Genomic DNA, 15881 nt, shown 5'->3' with positions numbered 1-15881 from the left:
TTGTGAAGACTTTTATGGCAATAACCATAAACCAATTATTATTGCTTTTGGTACCAACTCCCACATTTGCTGTGTGGAAGAAGCTTTGTGCGGATTGCAGAAACAATCTGTACTTGTACTTATTCACAATGAACTTCATATGTCATCTTATGCAGTCGTAACTAAATTGGCAGATTGTTTCTGTTTGGCGTCTCACTTCCTCATACACTAATGAATTTCAGAGGTACAAGATACAGATGTAAATAACATTGTTAAACTTGGTGATTTGGTTGCTGAATTAAATGCTTTGCATTGAGTGAGTTGTCACATGCACTAAAAAACTTATGTGACATTGTTCCTGGATGTGACATTTGTCTCTGTATGCTCTCATACCTTCCCAAATAGGCGCTAGAACACTTGTAAGCCGTTGTCGTATCAAATCTGATAAAGATAAAGCATACCCTTCAATCTACAGCCATATCTCCTTGACAAGTGTTTTATACAAGAGAGATTGGTGAACCACAGGCTTATGTGGTACTTAGAAAGACATGGCCTTTTATCTCCAGACCAGTGTGGTTCCCCCATGAACAATCTTCTGTTAACCATTTAGTGTCATTAAAAACAGCTATTCAAATGCTTTCCTGCTCCACCAGTGCCTCATTGCTTTCTTCTTTGATATCAGGAAGGTATATGACACGACCTGGCGCTGTGCTATTCTAAACACACTTAAAGAATGGGGAGTCAAGACCAATATGCTGGCCTTTATTAGGGGTTTCTTAAATGATTGAACTTTCCATGTTGGTGTTGGAGATTCTTTGTTGGATAGCATCAGCTTGGAGAATGGAATGCCTCAAGGAAGTGTATTAAGTACCCCGTTGTTTACTACAGCATCAACAGTATTACTAAATGTGTGCAGCCACCTGTTTCTTGTTCTTTATTTGTTGTTGATTTTGCAATTGATATGTCATATGCCGTTCATTTATGCTATGTTTTTGTTATTCCTTAGTTTGTTACCGTTTAGATTGTGGTTGTATTGCCTACTTGTTGATTGTGTATTGCTTACTTGTTGACTATGGTGTTATTACTTTGGAATTGGCAGGACCAGCTTCTAGCATCTCATTCTGTCTGGCTTAAAGGACAACTGAATCAACTGGTTTATAATGCAGTTCTTTTGAACCCTCATTTACAAAGGTATCAAAACCATCCATGCTATACAGAACCAGTCGATGTTTGTACCTGATATTTACTGCACCTTTTAAATTTAGACACACCTTCTATTTTACCAACTTATCTCTATTCATATCCTACTTGGAGGATAAATAAATTGATTTTGATCAATTCTAATTTTGACGTTATCATATACAATAAAAATTCAACAACTCCTTTCATCTTTCAGCAAGTGTTTTACCAATCTCTCTCCAAGACAAACCCAGACGTAGTGATATTCACTGATGAATCAAAACAAATTGATACTATTGGATATGCACATGTTGTTAATGACAGACCTATTTGTTTGGTCTACCTAATATTAAGTGTCTTTAGTGCTACAATGTACACTATCAATAAGGCTTTGAATATCATTAATCCTAAATACTGTGATATCCATATTTGTAACTACTCATATAGTGCTCTTTAAGCTTTACAAGATTTGTATTCTAGACATCCTATCATCACCAAAATCTATAATGCAATCGCTGAGTTGAACTATCGCAACATAAGTGAATTTCTGCTGGATTCGTAGTCACTTGGGAGTTCTGGGTAATGAACATGCAGATTCCATTGCTAAGGACGTGTGTAGTCAGCCGTACTTTATCACTCATGTTAATACTTCTGACTTTATTAATTATATAAAATACACTCTTCGAGCAAAGTGACAAGGTGAGACGTGACTGCTACAGTGAATAATAACCTCGAACTCATCAAAGATTTGCCATGGTGCTCTTCATGTAGAAAATTTCACTGAGGAAGTGGTCCTCTGCCGATTGCGGTTAAGACTTACCAGACCTACTCACAGGTATCTGATGTCAACAGAAAATGCACCCCTGTATAAGATGTAACTGCCGCTTGACTGTGCACCACATCCCTGTGGATTACATATGTTATGCGGCCTTACAATGTAAATTTAAATTAGTGAGGAACATTAGCCACACCCTGGGTAATGATAAGAAGTACTAGATCTAGTGTTCTTACTTCTACAAAGAATCAATATACTCCATGAAATTTAATGTTATCCTACAATAAATTCTGTTTTTATTTATTTGTGTTGTATATTTTATCTTAATGGTATATATCTTTTATTATTGTACTTGTAATTATGTTATCATACTATTTCATAGTAATTTTAATCTTATTTTATTAATATTTTTCTGAGGAGGAAATTTTTTTTGTTGTATAGTTTTTCCTGTGATAACACAGTGTTTGATAACCCCCCGAAAAAATCTACTTTTAGATTTTGAGTACAACTAATTTAACGGTTTTAGGGTGTTTTTGTATTTTCCACCTTACTTCAAAAACTTTTAACATAGCTTTCTCTTTATACAAGAAAACTACAGTGAAACATTTATATATTATCAGTTTATGCCCTGTATGATTTACTTTTGAAACGAATTATAGTTTTAATTGTTAAGTATTATTTTTGTGATTATGACTTATAATTAACTCTATGATAATTATAATATTACCTCAAGAATTAATCTAAAAAACTTTAAAGGTGGAAATTATATATATGGTTGAATGCTTATGTGATTATTATTTTTTTTTTTTTTGTCTTCAGTCATTTGACTGGTTTGATGCAGCTCTCCAAGATTCCCTATCTAGTGCTAGTCGTTTCATTTCAGTATACCCTCTACATCCTACATCCCCAACAATTTGTTTTACATACTCCAAACGTGGCCTGCCTACACAATTTTTCCCTTCTACCTGTCCTTCCAATATTAAAGCGACTATTCCAGGATGCCTTAGTATGTGGCCTATAAGGCTGTCTCTTCTTTTAACTATATTTTTCCAAATGCTTCTTTCTTCATCTATTTGCCGCAATACCTCTTCATTTGTCACTTTATCCACCCATCTGATTTTTAACATTCTCCTATAGCACCACATTTCAAAAGCTTCTAATTTTTTCTTCTCAGATACTCCGATTGTCCAAGTTTCACTTCCATATAAAGCGACACTCCAAACATACACTTTCAAAAATCTTTTCCTGAGATTTAAATTAATTTTTGATGTAAACAAATTATATTTCTTACTGAAGGCTCGTTTAGCTTGTGCTATTCAGCATTTTATATCGCTCCTGCTTCGTCCATCTTTAGTAATTTTACTTCCCAAATAACAAAATTCTTCTACCTCCATAATCTTTTCTCCTCCTATTTTCACATTCAGTGGTCCATCTTTGTTATTTCTACTACATTTCATTACTTTTGTTTTGTTCTTGTTTATTTTCATGCGATAGTTCTTGCGTAGGACTTCATCTATGCCGTTCATTGTTTCTTCTAAATCCTTTTTACTCTCGGCTAGAATTACTATATCATCAGCAAATCGTAGCATCTTTATCTTTTCACCTTGTACTGTTACTCTGAATCTAAATTGTTCTTTAACATCATTAACTGCTAGTTCCATGTAAAGATTAAAAAGTAACGGAGATAGGGAACATCCTTGTCGGACTCCCTTTCTTATTAGGGCTTCTTTCTTACGTTCTTCAATTGTTATTGTTGCTGTTTGGTTCCTGTACATGTTAGCAATTGTTCTTCTATCTCTGTATTTGAACCCTAATTTTTTTAAAATGCTGAACATTTTATTCCAATCTACGTTATCGAAAGCCTTTTCTAGGTCTATAAACGCCAAGTATGTTGGTTTGTTTTTCTTTAATCTTCCTTCTACTATTAATCTGAGGCCTAAAATTGCTTCCCTTGTCCCTATACTTTTCCTGAAACCAAATTGGTCTTCTCCTAACACTTCTTCCACTCTCCTCTCAATTCTTCCGTATAAAATTCTAGTTAAGATTTTTGATGCATGACTAGTTAAACTAATTGTTCTGTATTCTTCACATTTATCTGCCCCTGCTTTCTTTGGTATCATAACTATAACACTTTTTTTGAAGTCTGATGGAAATTCCCCTTTTTCATAAATATTACACACCAGTTTGTATAATCTATCAATCGCTTCCTCACCTGCACTGCGCAGTAATTCTACAGGTATTCCGTCTATTCCAGGAGCCTTTCTGCCATTTAAATCTTTTAATGCTCTCTTAAATTCAGATCTCAGTATTGTTTCTCCCATTTCATCCTCCTCAACTTCCTCTTCTTCCTCTATAACACCGTTTTCTAATTCATTTCCTCCGTATAACTCTTCAATATATTCCACCCATCTATCGACTTTACCTTTCGTATTATATATTGGTGTACCATCTTTGTTTAACACATTATTAGATTTTAATTTATGTACCCCAAAATTTTCCTTAACTTTCCTGTATGCTCCGTCTATTTTACCAATGTTCATTTCTCTTTCCACTTCTGAACACTTTTCTTTAATCCACTCTTCTTTCGCCAGTTTGCACTTCCTATTTATAGCATTTCTTAATTGCCGATAGTTCCTTTTACTTTCTTCATCATTAGCATTCTTATATTTTCTACGTTCATCCATCAGCTGCAATATATCGTCTGAAACCCAAGGTTTTCTACCAGTTCTCTTTATTCCGCCTAAGTTTGCTTCTGCTGATTTAAGAATTTCCTTTTTAACATTCTCCCATTCTTCTTCTACATTTTCTACCTTATCTTTTTTACTCAGACCTCTTGCGATGTCCTCCTCAAAAATCTTCTTTACCTCCTCTTCCTCAAGCTTCTCTAAATTCCACCGATTCATCTGACAACTTTTCTTCAGGTTTTTAAACCCCAATCTACATTTCATTATCACCAAATTATGGTCGCTATCAATGTCTGCTCCAGGGTAAGTTTTGCAGTCAACGAGTTGATTTCTAAATCTTTGCTTAACCATGATATAATCTATCTGATACCTTGCAGTATCGCCTGGCTTTTTCCAAGTGTATATTCTTCTATTATGATTTTTAAATTGGGTGTTAGCAATTACTAAATTATACTTCGTGCAAAACTCTATAAGTCGGTCCCCTCTTTCATTCCTTCTGCCCAGCCCGTATTCACCCACTATATTTCCTTCCTTGCCTTTTCCAATGCTTGCATTCCAATCTCCAACTATTATTAAATTTTCATCTCCTTTTACGTGTTTAATTGCTTCATCAATCTCTTCGTATACACACTCTACCTCATCATCATCATGGGCGCTTGTAGGCATATAAACGTTAACAATCGTTGTCGGTTTAGGTTTTGATTTTATCCTTATTACAATGATTCTATCGCTATGCGTTTTGAAATACTCCACTCTCCTCCCTATCTTCTTGTTCATCACGAAACCTACTCCTGCCTGCCCATTATTTGATGCTGAGTTAATTACTCTAAAATCACCTGACCAAAAGTCGCCTTCCTCTTCCCACCGAACCTCACTAATTCCTACTATATCCACATTCACCCTATCCATTTCCCTTTTTAAATTTTCTAGCCTACCAACCTTTTTTAAGCTTCTAACATTCCACGCTCCGACTCGTAGAATGTTATTTTTTAATTTTCTGGTGACCCCTTCCTTAGTAGTCCCCACCCGGAGATCCGAACGGGGGGACTATTTTACCTCCGGAATATTTTACCAAGGAAGGCGCCTCCATTATTGCTATGTGAAAATGCAGAGAGCCACATTTTCTTGGAAAAAAAAGCAGCTGTAGTTTTCCATTGCTTTCAGCTGCGCAGTACTCAGAGGACTGAGTGATGTTGATACGGCCGTTTAAGTCATTGTGACTCACGCCCCTAACAACTACTGAAAGAGCTGCTGCCCTCTTTCAGGAATCATTCCTTAGTCTGGCTCTCAACAGATACCTCTCCGATATGATACCTCTCCGATACAGAGTAGCTGCACCTTCGGTCCAGCTACTCTGTATCTCTGAGCACTCAAGCCCCCTCACCAACAGCAAGGTCTCATGATTCATAGAGGAGGTTGTGATTACTGAATGTGTTATTTAGTACAGCTGATTGTAATATTTTTAATTTTAGTATATATAGTATTGTGTAATTGTTATGTGCTTTTGAGTATTTGAGTTCATTTTGAATTGTATATTCATTTTATAATCTTCTGTATTTTTTTTTTTTTTTGAAGTGAAATGATTTTTCTGAAAATTGTTGCTCTTTTGTATAAAATTGTAAATGATGTATTTAAGTGTCTTGTATTATTTTTTTTGTGTCACTTGGAGTGTTATTTTTATTTATTTGTATATTTTTTTATTAGGCATTATTTTACTTCCAAATTATTTGTCTAAAGGAAATATTGCAACAAAAATATATCTGCTGTATTTTGCTTTCAGCTTTGGAATACTCAAAGCTACTGTTGGGCTTTAAGTAGAGGCCAGCAGTCTAAACTGAAAGGTTTAAGTTAATTTATGATTTTAGTATTTGTATGTTTAGTTTTTTGTTCTATTTATCATTATATCAACAAATAATTTCTTGTTACAAATTTATTTAAATTTAATTTTTTTTAGAATACACAAAGGGTATTGATTCCTGCACCATCATCTGTGACCCAGTTAAAAGAACCTACCACTGGTAACACAACTGTTGTCCAAGGAACTGCTCTAAACAATATTGTCATGGTTCCAGCTCAGTATATTCAACAGGTAATAATTTATTTTACTTTGGGTCTTGTGTGCATGCATATTTATAATTTTATTTGTAACTAAAATGGGTATAAATTGTCAGGACTTATGATTTATTTATAGTGCCCGAATTCTAGGCTGATAAAACATTTAGCTTATAATATTTCTGATATATTTATAGTGTTCTAATTCTAGGCGATAAAACATCTAGCTTGTACTATTATATTCATCATTTGGCATTTATTCATTAATTATATGGCTGAAATAATAATTTACTATTGATGTAACTTGTGTAAGTTTATTTTAATTACCTTTATAAATAATAACTACGCAGAAATATGCTTAAGTACTAACATGTACTCTTTACAAAACTCCTTAAAAACACGAATATTAACAGTTTCTGATATGCTAGTTAAATAAATTTGCACTGCAGAAACAGTAACTTAATAATATATTCTCTGCCAAGTTCAGTAATTTCAAATGGTGACTTGCTGAAAGATGAAATATTGCTTGATTTATTTTCTTGTTGGTTTCTGTAGCTCTTATGGTTTTGTCTGACATTATTTTTGTTGTTAATTTTATGGAAAAAAAGCTACCAGTTGATTTGCATTTATGTTAATAATGATAGATTAAATTATGTGAAGGGAATTTATCTAATGGCAAAATATTGTGATTATGGAGGCATTTTGTTGAACATGAATTATTGACTTAATTTGATGGGTCACATTTAGTACAAGCAAAATTTAGTTCTGCAGTAATGCTTTTCTTTTTCCACATTTTTCATCATAGGTGTTAAGATAAAAACCACAAACTTAAGCATAGTTTGAAGTAGAAAATGGAATAAGCTTTGTACTTTCTGTTTTATTTAGTATAACAAAAAATGTAGCTTGAATTTTTACAATATAATCAAGTCATTCACTAATTTTTAAACATTATAACGTATGAAAGAATTACATTTACAAAATAAAACTGTAAAATCAAATAAAGCACATGCAGTTAGACAATAATAAAAATTTTGTTTTGAAACCTTTCATATTTAAAATATCGTTTAACTCAAATTTGCATATTTGATGAGCTTTGTAAAAAACGGAAGTGAATGCTTACATTTTTTATTTTAGAAAATGTAGTTCTATTAGAGCTGTTCGTGCAATTTTATTCTAATGTTGTGTTTTTAATTAATATGGCTCCTTCAGAATGTTGATAATAAAAAAAGTACCAGTAAAAAATTCAGTCATTCAAATTAATTACATACACCTTACTATTTATAAGTAATTGATTCAATTACGTTTCATTACTGATGAACATTTCATTAATGGTAACCTCTTGAAGTTATGTTTGTTTATATATTTTTATATGATAAAAATCCATTTACTTTACAATTTTATTTTTTTACATTTACTACACTTTTTTTTGTTGTGTTTGTCCATATCTTCCTTTATACTAATTATATCAAAGACAAAAGTAAAACTTAGCAATCATCGAATCATCCTTGGGCACACAAAATTAATATATTTACAAACATGTTGAATAGAGCAATACGTTACACATAGAATAATAAAGAAAAATTGGATACGGAAATAGATATTATAAAAAGTATTGCAGTAAAAAATGGATGTTACACCTCATTAATTGATAACATTTATAATAAACAAAAATTGAAATTTAGTAATATAACAGTGTTGAAACCTATAAATAATAAATATGACAATATTTATAAAAAATATTTCTATACTATAATATTATTGAACATTTGATTAATGTTTGTAATGATGAAAAATATAAACCATACAACCATATAATAAAACATTTGAAGTTTCATAATCACAGTAATCTTCCTAATGATTTGTGTGGTCTATAAAATAACATGCATTGATAGTAAAAAAAATTATATTGGAAAAACTAATAGATCATTTAGGGTAAGATTTGCAGAACACTTTAAATTTTATAAAATCAATAAGTTAGGTTTCACTAATCTTGCTGACCATTTGATAGTTAACAAACTATTAAATAGATACAAATTTAAAAATAATTAAAATTACAATAGAATATGTTAATAACAATAAAAAATTAGACATTTTAGAAAAGTATTTTTTATACAAATATATAAAGTTCAACTTGATTAATGTGCAGACAAAATTTGATAATGATTTTCTTAACAGAATTGCCATAGATAGCAAGCAGTACATTTGTATAAATTATTAAGTAAGATTCATATAAAATTAGTACAGTATTATATGTGTGGCTGGAGAAAGGTTTTATTTTATTTTAATTTTTGACCATATATTACAATATATGCAACAATTTAAAAAAAAATAATTGATTAACTGACGATGAGAGAAACGACAAAAAAGCACTCGAAATTGCATTAAAGCCCTTTAAACGATATTAAAAGCGTTTTCGAGCGCTTTTAATGTCAAAATTGGAAAAGCAATAAGATAAGGTAAGAAATATTGTTAAATTCTGTACTGTTGGTGGAAAGCTGTTTTACTTTTGTCTTTGATATATATATATACTCACATACATGACCCACTGACTGACCTAATTCTATTTAGAAGTTTCTTTTTTAAATCTCTCTCCCATTCATCTACTGAACTTTTCATTTTGTGTATCAACTGACTTATTTTTTTTTTATTTTCTTGTAACATCAGATTTCAAAACCCTCCATTTCCTATTGCTCTTATTTCACTACTTTGCTAAACTATACATATTATTTTGTAAGAATCTTTTCTTAGACTTGAAAATAGAGGAAAGATACATATTTGCTATTAAACAGCCTTCTTTTTTAAATGAAAGTTCTCCTTGTTATTACTGTTTTACCTCTAGTTTACTTTGTTCATTCTTTGTAATTTATGATGTAAATAAAAAATGTTGCAACTTCTGATGTATTCAAATATGTTACACATCTTAACATGAAATTCTTGTTTACCTTCTTTCTGTTACATTTTATTATCTTTGTTATCATATTTAATTTCCTCTTGCAGAAATAAATGCACACCATTGAGCTTTCTTCCCTTGCTTTTTATTCATGAAATTGCCAGTGTATATTTTCTCTAAAGAAGGCCTTTAGAATTTGCTGACAGCAGAATACAAAAGAAGAAAATGGTCATTTCTCAGGCTTTTCTTTATCATTACCATACTGAAGGGAATGATTTCTTGAATTCTTGCATATATGATAGGTCATTATGGTGAGTTTAGAAATTGGTATCATACTACTCATCTGAAACTAAACAACAGTCTCTTGAATAGCATCGCATCGCTTACATTTTTTGAGCAAACCCAAAAATTTCAGACAGGCACCTTCAATCATGAAAGTCATGCCAGTAGATTTTTTTGGGATCAGAAAGACATTTTTCTGATTAATTATCTGTCAGGGATAGACCTTCAACCCAGAAAATTACTTGAAACCCAAGAAAGCATGACATTCTATATAGAATTATTAGAATGGCTTGCTTACTGTGGGGTTATGTCTTTTTTCACTATAACTCATGTTCTTATATTACTTTTCACAGCAGAATAGGTGCTAAAGGAGGACCACCCTCTGTACAGTCTGGTTATGGCACCATCTGACCAAACTGTCATTGTCAGGTTCAATGAACAAGTGACAGGGCTCTACAACAAGAGATTCGTTTTTCACACTCATTTTCTTATCAAAAATGCTTGGATGTTAACAGGAATTTTGAAGTATAGTTTAATACATTTCATTTTGAATATAAGAATTTTGATCTAAAATAAATTGTTGGCAGTTTATGAAAAAATAATCTTATTTAAGAAAATATCCTTGTACAGTTTTTCAGTTATTGATATGTTATTACATAATGCTTCCAAAAATTAAATGTGGATCATATTTTTTCTCAAGATTACTCATTATTTATACCTGTAGAATAATTTATTAATAATCCATATGTGTGATCAGCACAGTATAGTTAAGGAAGTTTAATCTTCCTTAGTCAGCAGGCCTACATGGCGTGAGTGGTAGCATCTTGGCCTTTCATCTGGAAGTCCCGGGTTCAAATCCCGGTCAGGAATGGCATTTTCACATGTACAAAAATTGTTGTTCATTTCATCCCCTGAAGCAATACCTAATGATGGTCGTGCAGGTTAAATAAAAAAAAAATCTGATTAGTCACTTTGCTTTTATGTAATGGGTTGTCAGTATAAAGGTCATTAGGTGGTTTCTAGTAGATACAATAGAGTTAAAGGATTTAATTTTGCAGTGAACAGTTTAGATTACGTTTAGAAAACTAGGATGACCTCATTAATTTGTTAGCAATTGAACCTTATTCAGAACAATTCTGCAGTAAATAATTGTCATAGGAAGCTCTTAGAAAAGATGAATTCAAATTTATTTTACATAAACAATAGATTATGAAAATTCCATTTAAGTATTGTGTTAGTATAATTTTTTTTTTGGTGAGTTATGTAATTAATGTATTTATTGTATAATAACTAATTATCAATTTGTAAATCCCAAAATACTGAAAATGATATGTTAGTTGCATTATATAGAACCTTTGATAAAATATGTAGGTAGTTTCTGTTAAAAATGGTTCTTCATTTTCATCACTTTAAAACTGTACCTATTTACTATGGGTATGGGATGTGGAAATGGAATACTGTAGCATGTGAAAAATCCCATGCCTGATCAGGATTTGAAGCCAGGACCTCCGGATCAAAGGCCAACATGCTGCTACACCATGAAGATCAGATCAGCACTTTAAAAAAATCTTTTTTCAGATGGTTTAACCATCTGAAGAAGAATTTCAGCACATTAAGATATGATGTGCTATGATTTTGTAAGTGCTGTTTAAGCATTACTTGTGATATAACCATTTTGCATCTCATTTTTATAGACATCCACACATCTGTCTCTGTTATAGGAACTTCAGTGTATGCATAAGTTTGTGTTGAGTTTCTAATGTGAAGGAATTCCAAGCAATGGTAGCTTAAGGAACCTTGCATGTGGCCAGACTTTATCAAGCATCTTATTCTGATTACACATCTTTTCTAAAATACAGTGTGAAGGTAGATGGTAGGACGAGTTAGTAAGTAAGGTGGTAATTGTTATAAGCAATAAGTTACAACACATTTAAGCATGTGAATTGCCCTGGCATTGAAGTTATCAGTATGGGACAGTCATCATGAAGTAGTGGTCATTTTTCATTTGAGTGTAGGGCACATTGGGCTAAGTGGATTACTCATGTCATTTGGTGGATGCTCCTTGATAACTGCTGTGTAATGCTTTATCACATTTTTTAAAGGAGTACATTATGTTGCTATTTGTTGTAGATTTAAGTAGCACCTGAATTTAGTAAACTATATACACATCTCAGTATTATTAATTTTTCATTTATATCATGTTATATTTTATTTATTTTTTTCTGATTGATGAAATATACCCATCTTAATTGTCATATATTTTTGTTTTTTGTCATTTAAAAAAAATTTGGATTGTTGTTTGTTTGTGACAAATAAGCAGGTTTATATCTGGCATATGTCTGATTTAATTGAAAAATCCCCCAAAACATCAACTACTGAGGAAAATATATGTTTATTTTTAGTCTTAATTTTATTTTCTTTATACAATTGAGATTTTAGCTTGTTAATACCAATATATTTTGTGAATGAATATTCACATGAATAGATTTCCAGCAGGATTTTAGACAAAGCAACTGACTAGGTGTTCAGTCTTTTAGTGTTTAATTGCAGTAGGTTTGCACTAAAATCAAACTAATTAATCTTTTCCCCAAACATCCTAAGTTTACTACATTTTTGATTTTGTTAGATTAAAAGAAAACTGTTTTCTAATTAATTATTATTATTTGCTAATAGCTTACATAATTTTTGCGACATGGGACATCAAATCCAGCCTTGGTATTGAATTTCCATTTGATAATTATAATTAATGTTGAAGGATCAAATTTCAGTGAACATTTTTCTTTTTGTGTCTTGCAGAGTTCTACACCAGTTGTTGCTCGGTCACAATCGCCTGTTATATCTACATCTACACCAAGCATTGTCACTTCAACAGTTGCTACTGGTCAGCAAGAATCATTAATATCTCCTTCAGCAATTACTACATCTGTTACTGTCACCACTAGTACTACTACTACTTCTGTTACTACTGCTACCACTACTATTACTACAACTACTGCAGTCATTTCTACTTCTACTACTAGTTCTGTTATTACCACTGCAACTGCCTCCACCACTTCAGTTACTTCAATAACAAACAGCACAGCTCCTGTTGTGTCTTTACAAACTACTCAGCATAAGAGAACAATTTCTGTCACAGCCTTAGAACCAAATGGTATTAGGCCACGGAAACCTTGTAACTGCACGAAGTCACAATGTCTCAAGCTGTGAGTATATTATCTTAATCTTTTTTTTTTTTAATTTAGAAGTTCTTTTAACAAAACAGCTTCTCAACTGTATCAATATTTTTATATGATATTAAAATTCTTGTTTGGAAACTGATTTCTGTATTTTACTGCTTCATTATAGCATGAAAAAACTTTCTTTTTAAATTCGTTTAATCTATTCTAACAGGAAAAAATACTTTGTTTTAATGTTTATCGCTGGCAAGTCTTCTTTTTGCCGAAATTGTTTTCCTTTTTTTAATACTAAATCTAAGTCTGAAACCATTTGATAATTGCTACCTTTCTCAGCAGATCATCTTATTTAGGAAGATTATTCATTAGTATTTTAGTTACTTTATTGATGGGAAATTCCCATCAAAGATACACACACACACACACATACACACATGTGTGCACATACACACACACACACACACACACACACACACACACACACACACACACACACACACACACACACACACACACACACACACACACACACACACACACACACACACACACACACACACACACACACACACACTGTATTTTAAAATATACTGCATTATCTCTATTTATTAGAATCCATATGAATGTTTTTACTACATTACGTTTAAGTATATTTTATTTAAAATTGGCTTGTATGATTCCTGATAGATTTCTAGTGGATTAAATTGTTTATAAGGCAGTCATAACATATCCCTGCTTCACCATGTGTTAATCTTTCATTTGTGTAATAGTATTTTTTAAACTAAATATGGGAGCAATTAATTAGCTTTGATATATATTTTAAAAATGTAGCATATTATATATATATATTTTTTTTTTTATACAAAGCATATTTTATAGCATATTTTATTTTTTTAAATTGTTAATACAGGATAATTTAGACAACTTATTTTAGTTATCTCTTCCCAATAGGCATTCACTAACCTCCTACTCGTTAGTTTGTATTTTTTTATACATATGAATAAATATTTTTTAAATAATTATTTTTTTAATTTATAGTCAGTTTATTACAGGGTGTCCCATATAAAACGCAACCCAACCTTATATTGGTAGGTATTGAAATAATAAAAAGGCATGTGTAAATGTAAATGTAATTTTTAATTTTTATTATTACCATCCATTACCTTACATTTAGAGTAAATGTTGGAAGTGGCCGCCATCTTCTTGAATACAAGCTTCAATTCTTTTTACAGCGTTTCTTGCAACTTTTTTCAAAGTTTGTGGCTGGATATTTAATACAGTTTGTTCAATATTTATAATACTTTCAATTGTTCAAGTGTTCGTGGTTTGTTGCTGTAGGCTTTTTCTTTGAGGTAACCCCATAGAAAAAAATCCCCCGCAGTCAAATCTGGAGATCTTGGTGGCCACAAGCCTCGACCGATAACACGATTACCAAAGAATTCCTCAACGAAATCAGAAGTTGAACCTGCGTAGTGCGATGTAGCATCGTCATGTTGTAGCCAGCAGTGTCTGTCTTCCTCTTCCAATAGTGCAATGAACTGAAATAAAATATCCTGATATCGTTCTGCATTAATGGTGTACTCGAAAAAAATATGATCGATTATTTTCTTCCACGATATCGCGCACCACACGCCCAACTTCTGCGGGTGTAATTGTTTTTCATGATAAACATGGGGATTTTCAGCACTCCAAATTCTACTGTTTTGGCTGTTTACGTAGCCATCCAGATGAAACCGTGCTTCATCTGTGAAAAATAACGAATCCATAACATTAATTCCCTCATGCAGAAATCGACGGAACCATTGACAATATTGTAGCCGTTTTTCTTTGTCGGGCTCAAGAAGTTGATGAACTGTTTGAATGCGATAAGGTCGTAATTGTAATTGTTTGGTCGCCCGATGAACAGTTGATCTAGACAAATTAATTTCAGCAGACAAACGTCTGATCGATTTATTTGGCGAGGCGAGTAATCGGTCTTTGATTTCAGCGACTGTATCTGTATTCAACACTGACACAGATCTTTTGTGTTCCTTGTTATTAACAGAACCAGTCTCTCTAAATTTTGTAACTAACCTTAATACTGATGTTTTGTTAGGAGCTGGTTTATCCGGGTACTTATGGCGAAACAAATCTTGCACTGCAACCACTGATTTCGTACTGAAGTACGACTCAACAATGAAAATACGTTCATCTAGCGAAAACACCATCTTGTTTCTAGCAATACACTGAACATTATGATTGCATTGTTGTTACTATCGGTAGTGTTCTACTGTGTCTCCGTGATGTTCAGATATTGGACGAGTCCATTTCAGGAACGAGTAGGGGAGTAAGCTTGACTTTTGAAATTTCATGGATGAGTGATTGATGGGTTGCGTTTTATATGGGACACCCTGTATTTATTTTCTACTGAAAACCTTAAAAAAATTTTTTTTTTTGTTTTTATTAAATTTAAGATAATTCTGAACAAAAAAGTACGTAAGTTTTCACTGGATACAATTTAGTTCTAAAACAAACCATAACACTGAAATTATTGATGAAAAAATTTATTTTTATGTAGAGAAAGTATCAACAATTTTTTGGAAATTTTGATAACCATGTGTGTGTGATGATCAAATGCCATGGCATAGTTGATGACAGTCACTGCTGAAACATAACAAGCATCCAAATGACTCCCAAATAAAATACACTCTGTTACTGGGGAAAGTGAGGAGAATGAAATAGTTCCTTATAGCATTCTTCACTGAGCCAAACTTACTATTGTTTATCGCATGCCAAGGCAACAGATGTGCAAATGATGTTCATCCTCAAGGAACACCTTCACTCTTCCACATAGGGACTAGCTGTATATTAGATATCATTACTCTTAA

At 32.1% G+C, this 15881-nt stretch overlaps 1 protein-coding gene across 5 annotated transcripts in view; it reads left to right on the top strand.

The window, feature by feature from the left end:
- mip120 (Myb-interacting protein 120) overlaps window positions 1-15881 on the top strand; it is a 111299-nt gene that overhangs the window by 62864 nt on the left and 32554 nt on the right. For all 5 annotated transcript variants that reach the window (XM_075379091.1, XM_075379077.1, XM_075379086.1 and 2 more), the window contains exons 8-9: window positions 6572-6706; window positions 12638-13044. In XM_075379091.1, the coding sequence (XP_075235206.1) occupies window positions 6572-6706; window positions 12638-13044 (542 nt within the window). The remainder of the gene's footprint in view (window positions 1-6571; window positions 6707-12637; window positions 13045-15881) is intronic.

Source organism: Lycorma delicatula, chromosome 1, assembly GCF_047948215.1.
Source record: "Lycorma delicatula isolate Av1 chromosome 1, ASM4794821v1, whole genome shotgun sequence".
Taxonomy (NCBI): Eukaryota; Metazoa; Arthropoda; class Insecta; order Hemiptera; family Fulgoridae; genus Lycorma; species Lycorma delicatula.
The sequence above is the reverse complement of the archived record's forward strand: the minus strand, read 5'-3'. Positions and strand labels throughout refer to the sequence as shown.